Consider the following 19,538-nt stretch of genomic DNA (forward strand, 5'->3'; position numbering starts at 1 on the left):
AAGTAATTCGAAATTCCTCATCGGCATAAAATTTCATTCACTTGGTTCTCTTGAAATATTTTTCCCAAGTTTCTACGTTTATACTCATTAACCAAGTCGTTTGACTGTTATGTTACTTGATCCGACATGAAATATGCTTCCAAGTTTCAAATGAAGTTGAGGTTCTTTCCTTGACCTGCTATTTACGGTTTCGTACTTGTTAATATTGGTTCCCCCAAACCTTTACTTTTTCTGTATTCTATATTCTGTCATATTTTCTATATACGATATTTCTATTATGTTTATAATTATAATTATAATTTTACATACATAGAGTGGCTCACGAATGTACTTTAACACCTGTCGCAGAGAATTTCTATAAATATACCATGTACGCGTTATACGAAATGGTACACGACTGTTATGATTATATCGATAAACAGCTCGATTAATCTGAACAAGGCATAACGCAAAATTTCTTGAATTTGTGTCTAACGAACCTCAAACTAATCGATTGTTTTAATGCTGTTTATATCGGATTAATATTTGTTTGTTTTATTCGGTATGTGAATGAAAGTAATTTGCGACAGATATAGATATTTAAAATAAATTTTATCTATCTTGTGCGAGCTAAAAGAGTTCCCAGTTGGTATATATATATATATATATTTATATATTTATATATATATACACATACACACACACATACAATAGTTCTAACAAATGAGTAAAAAAGGGAGATAACTTTTTATATGATAACTCTCACTTAATTGATGCGACATCGACTGAAAACCATATGCAGAGATATATCGTTGTAACATAGAGTCTTTACAATTAATTGCTCAATACTAGATATAATTGAATTCAATATCGAGCATTAATATAGATTGTAAGACTAATGTTATGATCATTTACATGGTAATGTTATAAAAAATACTACAATAAATATTTTACTTCTACAGTTGGAATAGTTTAATTACGAGATTACAACAAGATATCTGTGTTTACAGTTCGTAAAAACTTTATCAAAGTAGTCATCTGTCAACCGCGCGCAACCGCGTAGTGCAGGAGCAAAATAGTGATATTATTACGCTGATAAGAATGTGGCTTTTTATTTTGTCCGTTTTCGTCTTTGTTTAAATTCCTCTTCGTGTCTTTCTCGAAGGATATAAAATAGGACGGGAGCAAACTAAAGCTGTAATTTTGTTGACGCAAGTGCGCACCTTTGTGTTAGGTGCCAGGATATATCGTCATTTAAATATATAATAAAGCGTAAGTTGCAAGCGGCTATCGAACATCTAGCAAAAGCTATTTCGTGTTTCTGCTTACTTACAAACATAACTCTTGAAATTTGACTAATTTATTAAGTAACAATGTATACACGAATATCTTCGCTTATTCGTTTCTTAATGTAAATATTTACATTGTACGCTTTTTAAAAGTAATTTGACATTGCATACATTAAAATTGAAATGATTATATATAAAATTATGATAGATACTTATAGAGAAACGAAGTACTTGAGTTCATCGTAAAATAAAGTCTAAAATCTTATATAAATGTATATACTTGTTTCTTTGATAATCAACGCAATGTTTTTTATTGCATAGGTTACGTACGAATCTGCAAATGGCTGAATTGATGAAAAAGAGAAAAGTATGCGTAATAGGAGCCGGCGCAGCTGGCCTCTGCGCAGCCAGACACTTTGCGCGAAGTTTGAATTTCGAATTGAATGTTTTCGAGCAAACAAATGATATCGGCGGTACATGGGTTTACAAAGAAGCAATTGAAGTCGACGAAAATGGTTTGCCCGTTCATTCGAGCATGTATCGAGACTTAAGGTTTAATTTTGTGCACTTAATTTTAATTTACTTAATTAATTTTTCAATTTTTTTATTTTACGTTATGTTATGTCTACCGAGTAACTGTTAAAATTAGAAACAGAATACTGGATTTGTCATTGTAGAACTAATTTACCAGCGAAAATTATGAATTTCCCTGATTACCAGAGATTGAACGCTGAAGAACCATGTTGTGTGACACATCAGGAAGTTCGGACGTATTTACAGAATTACGCGGAATATTTTGATTTACTTAAACATATTCAGGTAAGCGGGAATAAGTCTCGTTGTTGTGTGAAAAAATTTTTATTAACTTGCTATGAAAGGTATAATGTTATAGTTTGGAACACGAGTAGAATCCGTTCGATTGCAAATTTCAGCCGAAGGCAAAGAAGAATGGGCTGTACGAACAAAAGTCGTAAAAACAAAAGAAGAGAAAGAAAGTATCTTTAACGTTATAATGATTTGTAATGGGTATGTTTTTCATAAATATTAAATATCGTAACGATTCGTGATAGGTTTAAATTTGATTTTTATTTAATTTAATTCCTTTGCAACTATATTTTATTAATTTTGTTTTAATTATATTTGATTTAGACATTACTTCGATCCCTACATACCAATGGTACCAGGAATCGAACAATTTCCGGGTACGATATTACACAGTCATTCATATCGAAAGTCAGAAGATTTTTCTGGTAAAAGGGTTTTAATCTTGGGAGCAGCTGCTTCCGGAGTCGACATCGCTCTTGATTTGGCTAACCACGCATTTCGAATATATTTAAGCCATAATAATGAAAGGTATTTCCAATAATTTTGGAATATAGTTACTTAATTAATTTTCAGTGGCGAAATTAAAGCATCATATTTTCAATGCTAATAGATTAAATAGCCCCTTACCATCAAACGTAATCGAGGTGTCAGGTGTGGAAAAGATAGAGGAGGGGAATATTTTTCTAAAAGATCAAAATTCCATTACAGTGGATGTATTTATGTTTTGTACGGGGTATCGGTACAGTTTTCCATTTCTAGACGAAAACTGTGGAATACGAGTAGATAATAACTTCGTGACTCCTTTATATAAACATTTAATTAATATTGACCATCCTACAATGTGTATTGTTGGAGTGCCTACTGTCGTTGTTCCATTTCCTATGTTTCATATGCAAGTAATACGATTGATATGTTAAATATTATATTAAACGTGTACATTAAATATTATTAAACATGCGAGTAGCGGATATATAGATGTAAATTTTCCAGATACAATATTTTCTTGCATTATTAGAGGAAAGAGCAAGCTTACCAACAAGATCAATTATGCTGGAAGACTCGAAGTTAAAAACCTCGAAGAAAAGACATGCACACAAATTAAGTGACAAACAATGGGATTATAACAATGCGTTAGCTGATGCTGGAGGTTTCGACCGTTTGCCAAAATTCTATAAACTCGGATACGAAGCGTGGTCAGCGCAAAGGAAAGCGAATCTTTTGAACTATAAGAGGGCTAGATTTGTATTATCGAAAGATCAGGAAACTGTTGAGTTAGTCATACCGAAAGAAAGTGTATAAATATAAATAACTGTTAAAAACTGTTAAATATAATAATACAGTTTTATAAGTTTTTCATAATATTGAATTTAATAATGATACTGATGTTGCACAAAGCCGATGATGAATGACTTGATCGATTTAGAATTCCTGATTCTACTGCCGGTTTCGAAACTGTGAAGCAAATTTATTTATTATTGTATAATTTATAATGATCACATAGTTTTATTTTTAATCCATTCTGCTAGCCCGACAACATCGGTGTAAACGCCAGGTTCGTGTGATCCACCGCAATCGGGGCCCCACGAAGTTATACCGATCATGATACCCTTGTTAACCAAAGGACCACCAGAATCACCCTATAAAAGATCAATGATATTCAGAGTAAGTTAGACTCCAGAGCAGAGTTAATATCTCTGATTGTTATAAAATATATTATGATTTACCTTGCACGAATCTTTTCCTCCTTCTGAAAATCCGTAACAAACCTGCCGCTCTGTTACTTCATATTTACCTTTGTAGTCCGCCAAGCATTTCTCTCTCTTCATTTTCGGTACTATAACGTATTGCAAAGTCTCCGATAATACAGGATCGAAATCCTAAAAGTTTGTTTGTCTGCTACAATTCAACGTAAGAAATATAGAGCCCCTGAATAAAAATATTATTATGTCCAAGATATCGGCTATTTAATTCTTTCTGGGTTACAAGGGATGACCCGATTAACAAGTTAATATTGAACAGAGGATAGACCTTCTACGAATAAACTTACGATGAAGTAGCCCCAACCGGCGATTAAACCCCAATTTGTGTCAACGGTTTCACTATCCTCAGGCAACTTGACAGGTTGTGTCGCGTTGTTAAATTCAAACGGTGGATGTACTTTGAATACAGCAATATCGTAATCGTTGTTTCCTTCATCGTAATTTTCGTGGTAAGAAAGTGTCGTTACATTATGAATAACACCACCGGTATCGAATTTGCTAGATCCACTACGGACGGTTATCGAAAATTCGGGATTGTCGATAAATCTATGTCGATCGAATCAAAATTAAGCACACAAAACGAAATTTAAAATCAAATTTGAAAAAATTTGTTTACTTACGGAACGACACAGTGAGCAGCAGTTACTCCCCACTCTCTATTAATGATACCAGCACCGCATGCGTGTTCATTATTTGCTCTGTACGATAACTATTGCAGATAATCATTCCATTATTAACGTCGTTAATTTTGTTTGGTCAATTACTCATTATCTCTAACGAATTTCATTATTTTATTATTATTCATTTCAGATGGGAGAAAGTGCTGTTATTGTATAAAGGTTAGCGAAATAAGACACGTAGAAAGACGCGTTGCATAAGTTTAACATAAGTTTGTTAAATCTTGTTGTAAATCTTTCAAATACATGAATATTTTCAGTTAATTTAAGAAAAAGAGATCTAACGATCGACATAATTATTTACCATATATGGAACTTCCGTAATATTGATAGGTGCTCCATCGACGATTCGATCTACCGCTGGCAGCTCCTGTCCTCTCGTCTTTGCTACAGATATTCGAAAGTCCCGTCAGAAGCATGTCTTTTAAGTTTTATTTGTCTATCATTATTATCTATTTTATGTACGGGATAAAGTTGAGACGTTATTTTATCGGTATGCAAGAATGAAATATGTATGTATGTAAATGAAATGTATAAAAATTTTGTAAATGGAAGTGCTGGAAATAGGAATGCTAATCTGTCTTGTTCGACATACTGAAAAATATATCTATATTCGCATACTTACATCCGAGCAGTAAGAGGGAAATTGCACAGAAAAGAAGTTCGTTCATATTGAACGTAGCTTATTCGTGACTGTTTTTGCTTTATCCAGCGTAAAATGAGTTTTACGCACCGATTGCCCAATTTATCCCCGAAGCTTATCGGAAAATGAAACGCTTTTAACGTAATTATACGAGAATTTGTTGTAACGGTCGTAAAATTACTATTTGCGAGGGCCGGTCGGTATCGTTATCGTTAGATTACACGCACAGGTTATATGAGCGATTATTTAGAAATTAGTTTCGTAAGTTCGTGGAAAACAGACGTAATAATACTTATCGAAATATTTATCGAAAATTAGAATATGTATATAAATATCGAACAACGTATATTATTTCTTATTTCTTGATTATTTTTCCATTCTGTTAAGAAATTATATAACAATTACAATTACAACAATTTTTTAGTGTGGGTACTTAAAAGAAATTGATTTCAAAGAAACATAAGGGCTCGCGCAAAGTACATAGTTTAATAATTACAAAAAAGTAAAGGAACGAAGCGTGAACAGCTATAAAGGGTGTCGAAGAAGCTTCATGAAGTTCGATTCGAGCCAATCGTTTTGCGAAACAATAGCTGGCAGGAGAGAACGTTGAATGGTTTTGTAGTTTGGTTGGTTCGCGTTAGTTCGGCGGTGCGGCGGTCTGGCGTCTAGTGAGCCGGCTGGTCGAGGGGTGGCGGTGCGGTAGTGTCGCGCCGAAACAACCCTCAGTCTAAAAGCTACCGCGGTCGGGTGCGTGTCTTTACTGACGTCTTTCTGCGCGATTATCTGCCGCATACGTCCATTTACGTTTCTCTTAATTGTGTATTGTTCTGGACCTGACCTCGGATGCCCTGCTCGAGTATCATAGTGCGGTTCTTTGTCGATCCAACAGATTGAAGGTCAAGTTAACTTCCGGAGCGAGTTGACGAATCAGCGGAGGAGTATCTAAACGGACGCGTTACCAAAGATCATCGTTTCGGTGAGTCTTTTGATCATGTGCCAGATATGCATTCGCCAGTGACATAACGAGAATCTTTGAGGAATTTCTGGTCGGAAACGCGAATATTTGTTATAGATCGATAATTGTTGCGAGTCTTCGATCTGTGAAAAAATATTCCATTTTTACAGTATCAAGTTCTTGCAGTCATATAAAAATACTATTAAATGACACGCACTTTAATGTACTTGAATCTAATAAATTACTATATAAGTATTATAATAAATACAATAATCCGTAAATACTTTTTGTAGCCATTGTAGGTATTCGATTGACAATTAAGTTGCCTCATGACCTATCGCTTTTTATATCGAATTTTTCACTCTAGTTGCGTCTTCTTCGACATTGAAATGTAGGGCGTATATCTTATAACGCAGAATAAAATATAGCGTGTTTGGGCGCGATGAAAGAGCCTATTATTTGTTCTTGATTTAAGCTGCTAAGTAAACACATGACTTTTGAATGTTAATGTTTAGTGTAATAAATGAAGACGATGTTTAACATTTTTTTTTGATAACGTCTTGTTAATGCTATTCGACGCTGTTTATTGACTGTTTTGTGCGATAGGTAAGTTAGGCACGTAGAAACAGTACATATGCGATATATACGACGTAATATATTAGAAACGAAACTAGCTAGTTCTTTTTTCTTTTAATCGATGTCAGTCTCGACTAATTCGATCGAATTCAATTGTCACGCGAAGAATCTTTCGATCGAAACGTTCCATTTGTTCGCCATTAATCCACCATATTGGATCGATACTTATTGAATTGTTTATCGAATGTTAAGCAAGTATTTAAAGCTTCAATATATAGCGATACTTTGTTCATTATATGTATATGCAAAGAACCATCGCAGAATTTTTCATCGAAACGATATCTTAGTTCGAAGACGATTTCGTTCTCGAAATTCGAAAACGATTACATTTTCGTCCGATAAATATTCAGTGCCAAAAATAAGATCAGCTGAGCTTTGTTTAGGCTTTTTTTAACATGTTTAGCATCTAGATAAATTCCAAACGTTGCGATTGTGACATCTTTGCTACGAATAAATCGGTCGAGCGATTAACCTAAAATGATCGGAAACAAACACGATCGTGATATATAGAGGAAACATTGAAGGGTTAGGTTACAACACCTTTTCTTGGTATCGCATCTTTGTAACTTGTTCCGACTTTCGATGAAATGAATTCAAACGCAACCGGCAATCATATATGCTCTTTAACATTGATCCGTAAATAACGCGACAAAGAAATATTATCGATTTCTTCCTAGAATTACTAATTAGAATATGATATTCCGTAAAGATATATTTATTTACAGTGGTTAGGTTTCGGTGTTCGAAATATTCACATTGTACAATCGAAAGGTGATTTTTCATCGTGCGCATGAAAAGTATTTTTGATATTATTTTATACTATTAAAATGCGGATATTTATATACAAACTTTTATCTACTAAATATTATAACGAATAGCAATTGCACCTTGGATATTTAACATGTTTTCGTAAATTATATGTATTCTATGTATTTTTGTATTTTTAATTTTTAACTATTAGTATGAGATTCTAGAAAAACGTTTACAAAGATTTACAAAGATAATTTTGCTCTAAAATAACGCATGAAATAATATCTCACTAACCTTTAGTTAGATAGAGCTTTGTAATCATAACCTATAAATCAACATTAAAATTTTTCAATGACACTTTAGAATCCCAGCGGAAAGTTAATACATTTCCATTTCACTTGGATGTAATTTCACTTTATAACGTTTCTGTGACTTCTGGACCGTATATCTCATATAATTTTGCAAATTACGTACATCCTACGCACGGCTATATCTGTCACTTTCTCACGAATGCAAAAAAATCCGTACTATTTACTAAAATCTGTACTATTTGCGAAGCGTTTACTACGTTGGGTTTATTTCAAACGTAGATTTTTCCCAAGAGCTCTAGGAAAGCTCTGCATGTCTCGTTGAAAACGATACGTAAGATACAAGTTAACAAGCTGCGAAAAAGAGCGAACAGTATAAGCATATGTGTATCGAAGATCGACGGACACGCTTTATATTTGTAGTTTTATAAAACATGCGATCGAGCTGCGCTCGAGGACACTCGAGGACGCTCGAGGATGCCCGAGGACGCTCGAACCACGCAGGCCTCGCTTCCTTCGGTATTAAGCACGTATGCGGTTAATTACGTTTTCAAAGATGAAGCTTTCGAGTGAGTCGTCGATGTTCCCGCCTGCATGCATATTCATTTATGCATATACAGCTTCGTCGACTTTATCGGTGTCTTACGTATGTTATGACCTTATGAACGGGGATTGCCTTTGCATTGTTGATAATACGAGAAAACCAACCACTTTCTAGAAACGGAAAGCCATTTAGATCGTTGCATTTCTTCGTTTCATCAGCAAATCCAATTCCGTTCGACTTTCAATGAGGCTTCTTTATTATTCTCTGGTAACCTTTCGATGCGAGATATTTTTATTTTCGCGAATAATTCGGTTACGATGTAGTACGAATACAATTAAGATAGCAACTGCGATTAAAGGGTTGACAGGAATATTTCGAGCAAGCTGGTCCGATTGGGGTTGGCACGGGTTCCTAGAGTCGAGGTCAAAAGTTCACGCTCTCCGAGTGGCCAAACTATGTTTCACCTGCTGTTCCCTGCTGTTTTCTCTGATTCTGCTGGGAACGAGAGTAAATCAAAGATAATCATCGCTAGGAACGTTAAAAGGTGTCGGTATATTTTTCAGAACTCTCGAACGGAAGAAATTTTCGCGGAAAAAATGTTATTCCGCGACTGTTTCCCCTTTTTTCCTCTCTTCTCTCTTTTTGTGTTTTCTTTCTTCCCCTATTTTCCCTTTTTTAATGTCACGCTCTTCCATCGGCTTTATAAATATCAAGTCGGTCGACCTATAAATATTGAGTAGCTTCTATAAATATCGATTAAAAGTGTATGGGTACGTGCTAAATTATCATGCTTAACGGTCAATGAGATAATTGAATTTTCCCATAAAAGAACCACGTAAGGCCTAAAATATTGCGATAGAGTAGATTTTGATCGTCATCTTCATTAGACGTTTCTTTGCGACAATAGTAGAAATATTTTCTATATTATTAAATATATTGGAGAATGTAGAGTTGTACACTACGTGTAGACACTCGTAATGCTAAATGTACTTACTCGAAAGAGTGTTGATTCGCGAATGAAGTGAAAAGAATGTTTGAAAAAAATATTGGGGGAAAAACTGGTTTGGGAAAATATAGAACTAGATTTCTTTAAAAACTTGACGCTTCTCATACTCAATAGGTTGCAGACAGTTGTTTGTGAAAAAGGAAGGTCGACGAAATGTTAGCTATAAGATGAATATTAATTCGATTATTATACATTTTCATTATGTAAATCTCGTCTTGGTGAAAGTTATAAAATAATTTTCTAATTTTAATATCATTTTATGATCAAAGAGCAGGAGGATTCTAACTAAGCACAGAGGTGATAAAAGTATTTTAAGTATTATAGGCATCAATGTTCAGTGGCATTATCTTTAACGCTTACATATTACGCACTTAAGGCGGCTATTCATGTTGTATACTAATTCTTTCTTAGATATATGTTTCCAGTAAATATCTTGTAATTTTTACCTATTACATTTTCACATTAGTTTCACATTTTACCAATGCAGTAACCTCCCTCTCTTCCTCGATTCTCTCTTCTACAAGAACCGATAATTTTAGGGTAGTTTTATAGTCATAAAGCACAGTGTATTATTGTACCGTAAGTGCATTTGCATTTGTGGTAACTCGACGCCCTCAGACCGTGCGACCATATGCATCCACGTGCATCGTTTCATCGCTTTGTATGCACAGCGATACATAGTGAAATTTCGCCAGTAAGAATGAAACTTTGCAAATCCTACCTAAATTCTATCTGCCTTCGATGAAGTCGCTAATCGGATCGGGAATCGAGAAAATTGTCAAGATTGAACCTTCCAATCTTCCGTTCGATATTTTAATCTCTCAATTCGCTTTGTTTCCGCCGTTTGCGAGACCATACCGTTCTAACTTACCTGTCTGACTATGCATATTTCGTTATCCGTCAACCTGCCAGTTATCGCATATCCGGATGATCGATCGTTCAAAGTTCGACGAACGAGAGAAAGAAGACAAGAACGCAAACAGCCAAACGCACGAACAAGGACCCAGTCGATAAATTATTTTTAGAACGTTTGCTTGGCCAACGCGGAATTAACGATCGAACCTGGCAAACGAGGACGATACGATCGAGGTCAGTCGCGATTAACCTGCGAGGAAACGATACGTTTACCTTGAACGTTGGATTTTCCCTGCGGTAGCCCTTTAGCCGCGAAGAATCTTCGCATCTTGCACAAAAGAATTCTCTCCCTCGATAAACTCGACAAAATATCATGTATGGAGGCCCTTTGTAACACTTAAACTGAAAATATTGCAAGTACAATGGCTCGCGAAGCTATTTGAATATATACCACAGAAATATTTTACAATCTACGCTGTTTGCGTTATAAGAATCGTTCGTAGAGCAAAGTGGTCGACTGGACTTTTTGAAAATTTTGTCTTTTATGGAGTTAACTAGTTTCAGCCGGATCAGCGGCTCGTATGAAACAAAGCATTTCGACATTTTATTAGCAACGAGTCAGGACTACTGTAATCGTACCGACAGAATTTGGGACTGATCTGAAAATGTATATAAAAGTGGTTTACTGCGAACATACAACTAACAAAAAGTTGGTACACGGTATGAATTATCGTTTTTAAGTGTAACGTTAAATTAATAACGCATTTCATTGCAAACTCAACCGAAAAGGTAGCTTTGAGCTGGAATTATTTGACGATATATGGAATTAAAAAGTTCGCTCTTTCATAAACGAAACGCGATTCATCGCGTTTTTCATCTGCGCCTTTGTTTCAGCATATTGAACGCGCGAGATGTACGAATTAAAGATCAAACGTAATAAATCGTATCAATGCGACAGGGTCGCTGGCAGAATTGAAGGAACTTTGGCAAAGTGCGATCGTTTGACGCGATAACGTAAATCAACTGTTAATTGCGTGATACCGATGCACTGTTGTACAACCTCGTCGTTAATCCACCGATAACGTCGAGCTTTTTGTCGTCGAGGACAACATTTCGGGTTATTTGGCCAACGTTCCCGAAATCTTATTAATGGTTTTTCGGCCAGTCGCGACGGAGCACAACCTGGAATTCCATAGAAGTCGCGTTTCCATGTTGTTTCAACGATACGATGCAATTTGTTAATGAAAGTCGCACTTTACCTTAATTTCCGCCTCGAAGTGGAATAAGGTTAGAGCATTAGCCGAGATTGAATCAGAAACTCTGTTGGCTCTACCAAAGGAGAATTAATTTTGACTTTAACCGGATTCGTAGGAAGCGCGCGAGAATTGTTCGCTTGAAAAGGCTGCTTTGTTACGCGTACCGAGATATAACTGGTAACAGCACCAAGTTCAATATGTTCATAAGCATCCGATGACATTGCTCGATTTGTAGTAACAGTATGTGAGTTTTAGCACTGTGTACGAATTAACGATGAATTAACAATTGGAAGCATCATTTACTGTTCTTTTATGGAATCACTCAAGCGCAGAGGAAACAACCCACCGTCGACTATTGTTCCATTAGCAACATTATATATTATTTATTGGTAACACATCGATGCAAATGACAGATCTATATCCACGTGCTTCGATAATCCACAACTGCGACGATAATAGCAAGGCAATAGTGCTTATTAAGCGTTGCGAGAAAATACCTAGCAATTTCGATTCTTAGTTTTCGAATAATTTATGGCCTATCTCAACGAATTAACGAATCCCTTGAACGACAACACTTATAGATGTCAAGTTGTTCACCGTATATTAACTTCGATATGTCGACTAGATCCATATTTTGCAATAGCTTATCGGTTTCTTTATTAACGTCGCGAGGGCACGCGATTTTTCTAAAAGTAAAGACGAGGAAGAAATATACGGAGAAGACCTGTAATACTCGTCAGAGAAATCAAATTTTATTGAATTTATCGTGCCATACAAGTGCGTTATTTACGCATAACTCTTATTAGAGATAAAAGAGGAAGATCCAGTTTCGGGAAACTTCACGCTTTAATTCCAGTCTTGGAGATGATCCAATCGCTGAAGGCAGCAACCTCTGTGTGAACACCAGGGTAGCCAGGTCTGGCGCAACCGTAACCCCAGGACACTAGGCCAGCCAAACGTCCACCAATAGTCATGGGGCCGCCAGAGTCCCCTTGGCAAGCGTCCTTTCCTCCTTCTGGTATCGCCGCGCAGATTTGTCCCTCGGGCAACCCTCCGTATGATTTGTAGGCTTCGTTACAGGAGCTCTTCGATACGATAGGTACATCGACAGTTTTAAGGATCTCGGCAGTGTTACCGCCTTCTCTCGTCGCACCCCATCCGGTAATTGTCGCGGTGATTCCCACGGCGGATTCTTCGTTTTGTTTGAAGATCTTGATAGGATTACGCGTTTTGTCCAACGTGAAAGGATTTGAAACTCGTAGCACGGCTACGTCGTTCCTTGGTACTCCGCGCCAATTCGTCGTATAGTTCTCATGGACGATTATTTCAGCTACCTTGTGTGTGCTTCCGCCGATGGATTTGGTCGCCGTTCCGGCTTTCACGGTGATCCATTCGGGTGGATAAGACATGCAGTGAGCAGCTGTTATCACCCATTTGTCCGAAATGATGCTACCGCCGCAGAAGCTTAAGCCGGAACTTTGAAGGGACACTTGGTGCGGTACGTCCTCGATCCTTGCGTTCGTTCCACCGATGATTTGCCCGGTTGGAAATAGGGAGTTCAAGATCGGTCTTTGCAGCGGCGGGGTCGCTGGTGAAATAATAATTTTATCTTCGGTTTAAAGCATACGGGAAACGATTAAAATGATTTATGCAGGTTCACGCTTTTATGAACGCGATTAAAGAAACGATAGGTAGATCGTGGATATTTATATATACGCGGCACTTATATTTTTATGAGCACGGTTAAAGGAGTGTATTTTAAATACGTTTAACGAATAGCCTGGGATTTTATAAATAGCCGAATTAAGTAGAAAAGCGTCCGGGTGTTATAAGAAGCGTTGATTTTGTAGATCTTTAATATCTCTGTCAAAGGCTTGGAAGACTTTACCAAATATTTTCAGTTGAAATGTTGTACGTAAGTGTTGTAAGCAGCAGAAAGTGATCGAGTCAAGCATCGCAAAGTCTATCAAACGTTTCGGCAAATAACGAGTTATTAAATATCTTAAGTTACAATTTTTTTAGATGAATTTAGCTAGCGAAAAGCGAACGGGTATCGTTGAGAATAAAGAACTTACCTGTCGCGGCAGCCAACAAGGCGAGTAAACTCAATTGTGTGAACATCTTGCTTGCCAAGGAGTTGCAATGTTTGTCTGCCTTTCTACAAAATTTGCGGTGTATTTATATGAAAATGAATCACAAACAATAAATATATCGAACAAAGGGTATTATACGTGGCATCGATAAGAACAAGAACCAGAATTCCTAAAGCCGTTGTACTTTACGTGGATTTGGTACGAAATCAGCCGTATCGATAAAAGTTTATCGTTTTGACGGTAAGCTTTCTTCATAATTTTTTGATTTCGTTTTACCTGTTTACGTTTAATTTATGCTTTTTCATTAAAAAGGTATAATAACGCATGCATATGCTGATGTATACATATTCGTTATAAATTATTATGGGCCGTGGACGTGTATTTTTACATCTCTATTAACATAACAAAGAAAGTGGTAGATTTATTAAAATTTATTTATTTTATTTATTTTTATTTATTTATTCGCTATGTAACAAGTATTTTAAATTTATAATATAAAAATGATGACATAAACATCTGTGGTCTATTAACAGATATATCTTGGTATTCATAGAACTCTAATCTAAATCCTGATAAAAATTTTGAGATTAATTTGATAAAAATGGTTCCAAGTCCGTTCAAAATCTAAATCTGTGTTTAGTCGTTTATAGACAGCGTTGTTCATAATAGCGATAGAGTAAGACGCAGCAGATACAGGCAAGAAGAAAATCTAATTTTATTATACCAGCGCGAGATTATCGTTATAATATCGAATACAAAGACAACATACGGGACAAAGGTGATAATTGGATTTTTGCTGATTTTTTTTTTATTTCGATGTCGCTTCTAATTAATTGCTAATATGGTTAAAAAGAAAAAATGTGCTTTTATGTTATACGTTTTATAAGGATACGTCAGTTTAAAAATAAACGAATCCTTTGTAAATGACCAAAGGTACGTTTAATATCACGATAATCGACAGTTTTGAAAAGTTCACTTCGATATAAAAATACAGATTTAATTTTACTAGCAAGTAGAATTACGTTTTAAAATTATTTATCACATTCTTCGTTCATGATCCTTACGCGGATTCTTCGTAGTTTAACATTTCAAACGAGATAGTAACACTTAAATGTTTTAATAATTTCTTAACGATATTATAAATTTATGCAAATTTTCACGTAATGATCAATGAAATAAATAGAGATCAAATTAATCGAAATTAATACTTTCTGTCATAGATACGATCTATGCATGAACATTATACTTAATCTCTAAATGGAAATCGCTATATAAATTATTGGTTTTGTCGCGTGAGCGATATTAAAATCGCGACAGTTACATTGATACTTAATCCTGATATGACTTTACGCGTAATACGATGAAGATTCTAAAAGCTTGAGTAGCAATCTTATCGTAGATCGTCTGGATTGACTGTATATTTTAATTTGTAAGATGTAACGACTAGAGGCCGACTAATCGATTGAGTCGACTATCCGGCCACTTTTCCAGGCGATGACTAGCCGGCAAGATTGATCGGCCTTAGATTTTTATTTACTCATAGCTTGATACAGCATAGAAATAAAAATATAATGTCCTTTCTTTACTGTCATTAGTTTAATTTGAATATTTTTTAATATATAGTAATGTAGTATACTTATTTATAGGTATGTAACATAATTGTTACGTTAAGAAATAAAAAATAATTTGTTTTTATTGAAATAAATTAAATAAGTTACCCAATTAAGGATTGAATATAACTTAATTATTGTAAAATAATAATTAGGGACTAGGTAACGTTATTTCTTAATTTTATCATAACAAAAATCTTCAAGACATTCAAACGAAAAAACAACACGTAATAAACTAAATATAACAAACAACGATAAAAATATTTCTCTTTGGATTAGCAATATTAAACAATCATTTTCTTCTTGCCTGATAAGCAGAGACGAGTAGTCGGCCGACTAGTCAGCTTCTTAGAAGCAGATTAATCGGTTAGTCGGCTAGTCGGCCAAAAGCCTAGTCGGTTGGTCGGCCAAAAGCCTGGTCGGTTAGTCGGCCAGAACCATAGTCGGTTAGTTGGCTAAAACCTTAGTCGGCATAACTCTATTCATTTGATTTGACTGTTTCTACGTGTCAAAGGAAGAAAGTGTCATTTACACACATTATGTTTGTCGAAAACAAATTTATGAAATTTCCATATAGATCTTCAGATTGATCTAACATTTTATCAATATAACCACCACGATAGTTAGTATTTCAATACAGTTGATACAATTTTAAGAAATTTCGTAGGTTAACACACCTGATATATTAGGTCGTCCGAAAAGTTTCTTTCGTTTTATAAGGAAATAATGGATGCACAACATTTTTCGTTTTATATTATTTTATCGAATTACGTACGATCTATTTTGTTCTATCAAAATAAAGATCCCAACGTTCGATGGATTAGGTTTCACGTTTGTATAAAGATGCATCGTTGTAAAAGATTGGTCTGTAAAAGAAAGACACTTTTCGGACAACCTAATAATATTTATCGGCTCCTCTATTCTGAATGTTCAAGTATTTTCACCAGTCATTGTATCTACTCCATTGTTCGGCTCGAATAAAAGGAAGCAAGGTTAAAATAATAAAACAACATTTGTTTTCTGTACAGTCGCTATTTAAATGACTGATGGATATTATTACAAAATTTACTCTCCGTTACATATGAAATTCCGTTTAATTTCCGCGCGTTAATAACAAGTTTTGAAAAAGATAAATAGAGAGAAAGAAAGTTTTCCACGAATCTGTATCATTTGTTCTTAAATTTGCACGTTCATGTATACCGCATCTACAGTATACCGCGACTAGAATCGTTATTAACATAACCTGTGCATCGATTCGTCGAGTATTTTTTTAAATTCAGAAAAGGGTCGTTCGTCAGTTAAATACGAGCGTGTTGTTTGATCCATGAGCCATAGTGGGAAACGTCGGTGTAAACGCCTGGATACTTAGGAGTTCCGCAGCCCATACCCCAAGAGACGATTCCCACGAGTTTGCCATTGACAACAAAGGGGCCACCAGAGTCACCTTGGCAAGAGTCTTTGCCTCCCTTCGCAACTCCAGCGCAAATTTCCCATTGAGGAATTCCTCCGACCTCCCTGTACGCTTCGTTGCACGACGGTCTCGAGATTATAGGAACCGAAACCTTGCGGAGACGCAGCGGAAGCTTACCGGTTTCGGTGGTACCCCAACCGGTGATCAATCCGTATTTGTTAACAAGAGCATCGGGGCTTCCTTGATACAGCGATATAGGTTTCCTGGCGTTGTTGAATTGGAACGCGTCAGAGTCTACCACACGAAGCAGGGCGACATCGTTCGATGGGATACCGTGACGATCGCTGCCATAGTTTTCATGTCTGATCACTTGCTGAACTCGGTGCACCGAACCACCGGAATTGACGTTGGTCGAGCCGGAACGTATGAGGTAGCCGCTGGCTGGAAAATCGGTGCAATGTCCAGCGGTTACCACCCAGTTCTTGGAGATTATGCTACCTCCGCAGAAATGGCGACCATTGTGTTGCAAGCTCACTTGGTACGGCGCTGCCTCGATGGTCGTTTCCTCGCCACCAACGATGCGACCGTCCATTCGCTGGACGAAGTGGTGCACCGTCTGGTTTGTTATCGGGTTCGCTGAAACACAGAGACAGAGAGCTTTGGTGAGACTATAACGAGCTGTGTAATTGATCTTTGCCGATGGAAGAGCTCGTGACAAGTGTGATCCCTATTGAGAAGAGGAGTAGAAAAATCTTATCGCACAATTTTTGTGAGTATCTGTAAGCTGTAAGGCGCTGTAATTGCAACGCGGCAGAATTATATTTAATTAAATCGTCAAGTTTCGAAAAAAGTCTTTATGGATTAATTTTCGATCGCGTATACGTGAGAAATTTGAACGTGCAAAAATTCATACAGCGTGCATAATATGCGGAGATGTATAAATATCAAATTATAGCATTCGTTACATCATTTAATCGAACTCATAAAAATATACAGTTTGTCGTTATTATTCGTCGATTTACTAACATTATTAATTCGCAAATTATTGCGCAAGAGTCGCGAAATAGTCGATTGTTTTAGTTGACTTATAAAGTAAAGGATTAAACAAAGTAAAATTCCTTGGTATTTTATTACAGTAAATGTAACAGGTAGATGTCCTAATACTAGCGTACATGTTAACTTACCGGCCACTAGGGCAACAAAAGCGAGAAGGGCGGTGAGCCTGAGCATCCTGAGAGTTACTTCCACCTTGGTCGATGACAGAGTTTGATGTGTGATACAGAATCGATATCCGTCGGGTTTTTATAGTGAAAATCAGTGGCTTTTAAAATAGACTATCGCACACTCTCGAAACTAATCTGAAATCTTTTTCTTGAATCGTCCGATGAGCTTATCTCGAATCACTTTTTCATTCGATATTAATAGATTTCTGCGCTGCAGAGCAGGTCAAGAGACGCGCAGTTAAACTATTATCGATGGCTTTTAATCTAGTTTTCGAGAGAGCTATCGATCAATCGATGCTGAGGCTCAATTATTACGCACGTGTCACTAGGCGAGTTCGAAACGTCATCACGGTCTTTCCGTTTCAATTCGAGTTCCTCCCTTCGCTTCTCGATTAATTTTCAATTTGTCGAAATCTGCCGATCAAATCTGATCATCTTACCACTTCCAAATATTTCGCTTATTACTTTTCTTTATCGATTAATTGTATCTCACTGGACGTTCGTTCGAGTGGGGGAAAAAATTATCATCGTGTTCAGATAACCGTAATTTTTCACAATTATTTTTACGTTCCGACGTTTCTAATCAACTTTGTCGCGTTTCCTCCAATTTCGCGCAATAATTGCAAATCCTCGGCGTAAAGTTCTAACGAAACGCCGAGTCGATAAGAATTCCATCTCAAACTCGAAAAGCTCTTTTCAATGATAGAAAAATACCATCTGGTTGATAACGACCCCGAAAAGGGTTTAAGCCGTTTCCAGGTTGTGACAGATTTCATTGACGCGTGAAATTTTACAACTCGTCCCAGCGTGTCAGTCCTTTATCCTTCTTTACTGACCTACATTGATAAAAATAAAGCAAAGTACACGCCAGGAAAATCCCAACGGTAGTAGTGGATAGTTGCGGTTTAATGACCTGCTACTTGCTACTTGCTACTTGATGCTTACCGTGTTACTATCATCGACATCGTGTTCCTCTTAAACCATCATTTACGAATTAATAATATCAGCAAATTGCTAAGCGGCATTTTCTATATTATACGTTTCCTAATTTTTCTTACGATCAGCCCACGATAATCGCACGATTCCATAATTTGTAACGTTTTCTTGCAAAATTTCATTCTATTCGTTACGAAACTTATCATTGTCTTTTTCCTAGAAAAATGTATTAACGACGATAATTTCTGATTTGTTGTTTGTAAAATTTCGATAACGATATTAGTTCGTTCGAACTAAGGACAGTCCTGATACCCTTAAAAAGATAAAACGCGTCCGTTCTTTTTACATGAGCTTCGATGCTTTGCCTTCTACGTAAGCATTGCACAGTGTTGATGAATATGGAGGGGGTCGATATAGTTCAATCGATAGTGAGGAATTGGAACATGTAGAGAAGGAGTAGCTCTTTCGAGGCGTCTGTAATATAATATATCGCACGATATTCGTTGGACTGAAATCAAGCCGGTTTAATATTTCATCTTCCTAGCGTATGTATTCTGAATGTTGAACGGCTGCATGTACACGTACACGATCGGAAAATAGAACGGTAACGATTCGATAGTGTACACGTTGACGCGCGACATACATACACGATTCGAAGGTTGTACAAAGTGGAAAATATCGAAGTTTTAACCGCGGTGGTGAGTGTCGCGTGTTGTCGAGCGATGATGAACGATGCGTGAAATCGCCAGGGTTTCTTAAGCCGAATAGCTTAAAGTAGCACT

General features: G+C 36.4%; 4 protein-coding genes across 18 annotated transcripts in view; 2 read left to right on the forward strand and 2 right to left on the reverse strand.

The window, feature by feature from the left end:
- The first annotated feature begins 992 nt into the window (after positions 1-992).
- On the forward strand, positions 993-3,452 carry LOC100649392 (flavin-containing monooxygenase FMO GS-OX-like 2). 2 transcript variants are annotated; one of them, XM_020866746.2, is made up of 7 exons: positions 993-1,390; positions 1,590-1,820; positions 1,946-2,087; positions 2,161-2,294; positions 2,418-2,621; positions 2,704-2,989; positions 3,084-3,452. In XM_020866746.2, the coding sequence occupies exons 1-7, from the start codon at positions 1,353-1,355 to the stop codon at positions 3,390-3,392; spliced, it is 1,344 nt and encodes a 447-aa protein (XP_020722405.2). In that variant the 5' UTR covers positions 993-1,352; the 3' UTR covers positions 3,393-3,452. The 2 variants fall into 2 exon arrangements, with proteins under 2 accessions (XP_020722405.2, XP_003401044.2); XM_003400996.4 differs by having other exon boundaries at positions 999-1,251.
- Positions 3,453-3,537: 85 nt separating this feature from the next.
- LOC100649785 (trypsin-7) lies at positions 3,538-5,303 on the reverse strand. The gene is made up of 6 exons (XM_003401000.4): positions 5,156-5,303; positions 4,835-4,917; positions 4,474-4,562; positions 4,141-4,399; positions 3,818-3,970; positions 3,538-3,730 (listed from the first exon to the last, which is right to left on the reverse strand). The coding sequence occupies exons 1-6, from the start codon at positions 5,199-5,201 to the stop codon at positions 3,587-3,589; spliced, it is 774 nt and encodes a 257-aa protein (XP_003401048.2). The 5' UTR covers positions 5,202-5,303; the 3' UTR covers positions 3,538-3,586.
- Positions 5,304-5,680: 377 nt separating this feature from the next.
- LOC100649514 (glutamate-gated chloride channel) overlaps positions 5,681-19,538 on the forward strand; it is an 85,603-nt gene continuing 71,745 nt past the window's right edge. For 3 of the 14 annotated variants that reach the window (XM_048412691.1, XM_048412692.1, XM_048412693.1), the window contains exon 1: positions 5,694-6,149. The gene's annotated coding sequence lies outside the window, so the exon portion shown is untranslated. Of the gene's footprint in view, positions 6,150-19,538 lie in introns of all 14 variants that reach the window. The other 11 variants (XM_048412694.1, XM_048412695.1, XM_048412698.1 and 8 more) reach the window with 9 other exon arrangements.
- LOC100650014 (prostasin) lies at positions 12,220-17,924 on the reverse strand. Its single transcript, XM_048412752.1, has 4 exons — positions 17,782-17,924; positions 16,488-17,233; positions 13,559-13,649; positions 12,220-13,071 (listed from the first exon to the last, which is right to left on the reverse strand). Exons 1-4 carry the CDS (start codon positions 17,825-17,827, stop codon positions 12,323-12,325), a joined length of 1,632 nt encoding a protein of 543 aa, XP_048268709.1. The 5' UTR covers positions 17,828-17,924; the 3' UTR covers positions 12,220-12,322.

The sequence above is a fragment of the Bombus terrestris genome, chromosome 15 (genome assembly GCF_910591885.1).
Source record: "Bombus terrestris chromosome 15, iyBomTerr1.2, whole genome shotgun sequence".
NCBI classification, from domain to species: domain Eukaryota; kingdom Metazoa; phylum Arthropoda; class Insecta; order Hymenoptera; family Apidae; genus Bombus; species Bombus terrestris.